Genomic DNA, 1,671 nt, shown 5'->3' with positions numbered 1-1,671 from the left:
TTCAGGTTTCTTCTATCTTAATAAGATATATTAAGTTCCAATTTAACATTGCAAATACAACAATATTAAAACTCATTGTAGTTCTACCTAATTTTAAGAATTAACCTTTGTTCGTACTTTCGCACGCATGATGCAAGATATTCGATTAAAAAAAATTCTCAACAACTAATTCCTACATATTTACAATCTTTCACACACTTTAAGTTGAACACCAACTTGATGCTGCATAACTTGAAACAACATCACCAATTACATTAATAATGCTTCAATTTTGAAGCTACAAAAAGTGGAGCTTGATTAAGCAACTTTCAATTTAACCATGTGAAGTGGCTAGCTTATTTATCAAAGCCAAAGCATTGCTAGTCAATTGTGCCACTTGCACAATTTTCACTTGCACTATTGTCTTAATATCTCCCGTTGCATTAATCTCTTCGAATCCGTCGCTACAAGTACTTTGATCCGTCAAGGCAGCACTAACCCAAGTTTGTATATCACTCATTGTTAGCTCAAAATTTGATGTCCTAAGACGACTCATCTCGTTGATAGACTTTCGGAGTTCATCGATCGAGTCGCTAAGCAGCTCGATGCAATCCTTCATAGCTGCGGTCTCTCTTGGCTTCAACTCCCGGGTTTTAGCCAAACTTGACATCATAGCCCATGTTGATTTAACCGTTGCAAGAGTCACATTCAAGGCCGTGTCTGTTAAAAGAAAGCGATTCGTTTGAATGGAATTTGCATGCTTCACTAGAGAAGCGTAGCAAAGTCTTGGATAAGTTGTGGAACTACAAGATGTTCTAATGAATAATGTGTTGGCTTGTTGGTATTGTCTTTCATTTGCTTGGTAAGAGTTTGTGATAATCAAACTAAAGGCAATAACTATGAGAAGGGTCTTTGAAGAAAATACTTCCATTTGTTTTTCTTATCTTAGTCTATATCTCACTTAAGACTTGGGTGGATGAGAAAAAATGGGAAGAAAGGTAAACTATATATAGGGCTCAAAAATATCTTGTGGAATTAATTCTTAATTAATATTCTTTTGAGGTATGTGGAACTTTTAATTAGTTATGTACATATCATTATAAAACGAATTACTTTGTCGGAAATTCAATCTCAAATTGATGTATATGAAAAAAAAAAATAGATTAAGTTTTTAAATAGATATTAATTATCTCGAAAAATAAATCTTAATGTTTGTATAGAAAATATTTAAGTTATTAAATGTGCGAGAATATCTTAATTTAAATTAAAAATACAAATTCATTGGAAGATAATTTAGAGAAATATCTCAAAACGTGACCCAACTAAAATAGTTCGGTATTTTATGAGGAAAGTGCCATCTGAGGGAAGGATCTGATTTATCTATATCGTTATAAAATATACATGAACTACTAACTAACTAACTTTGTTCCAATAATTGGGACTAGTGGGGTTTTTTTGGTTCCCTTCAATTCTTCGAATTAAAAGTGACATTTATGGGAGTAGGGCCTCAAGCCCAAATAAGTGCAACACATCATGTCCAAGTTGATGATGGAATGGTATTTCCCCTCACGTTTGTGATTCTACTGCTTTGGGTTCAGTCCCCACAAGATGGTAGCAATCCATACGTATCAATTTCAGCATAATAGACCATATTAATTATTATTGGTCCATTCAATCTATTTCAATTTCCAA

At 33.2% G+C, this 1,671-nt stretch overlaps 1 protein-coding gene across 1 annotated transcript; it reads right to left on the bottom strand.

The window, feature by feature from the left end:
* Positions 1-140: 140 nt before the first annotated feature.
* On the bottom strand, positions 141-972 carry LOC101501525 (21 kDa protein-like). Its single transcript, XM_004506546.4, has one exon. It carries the CDS (start codon positions 908-910, stop codon positions 314-316), a length of 597 nt encoding a protein of 198 aa, XP_004506603.1. The 5' UTR covers positions 911-972; the 3' UTR covers positions 141-313.
* Positions 973-1,671: the final 699 nt, after the last annotated feature.

Source organism: Cicer arietinum, chromosome 6 (genome assembly GCF_000331145.2).
Source record: "Cicer arietinum cultivar CDC Frontier isolate Library 1 chromosome 6, Cicar.CDCFrontier_v2.0, whole genome shotgun sequence".
NCBI classification, from domain to species: Eukaryota; Viridiplantae; Streptophyta; class Magnoliopsida; order Fabales; family Fabaceae; genus Cicer; species Cicer arietinum.
The sequence above is the reverse complement of the archived record's forward strand: the minus strand, read 5'-3'. Positions and strand labels throughout refer to the sequence as shown.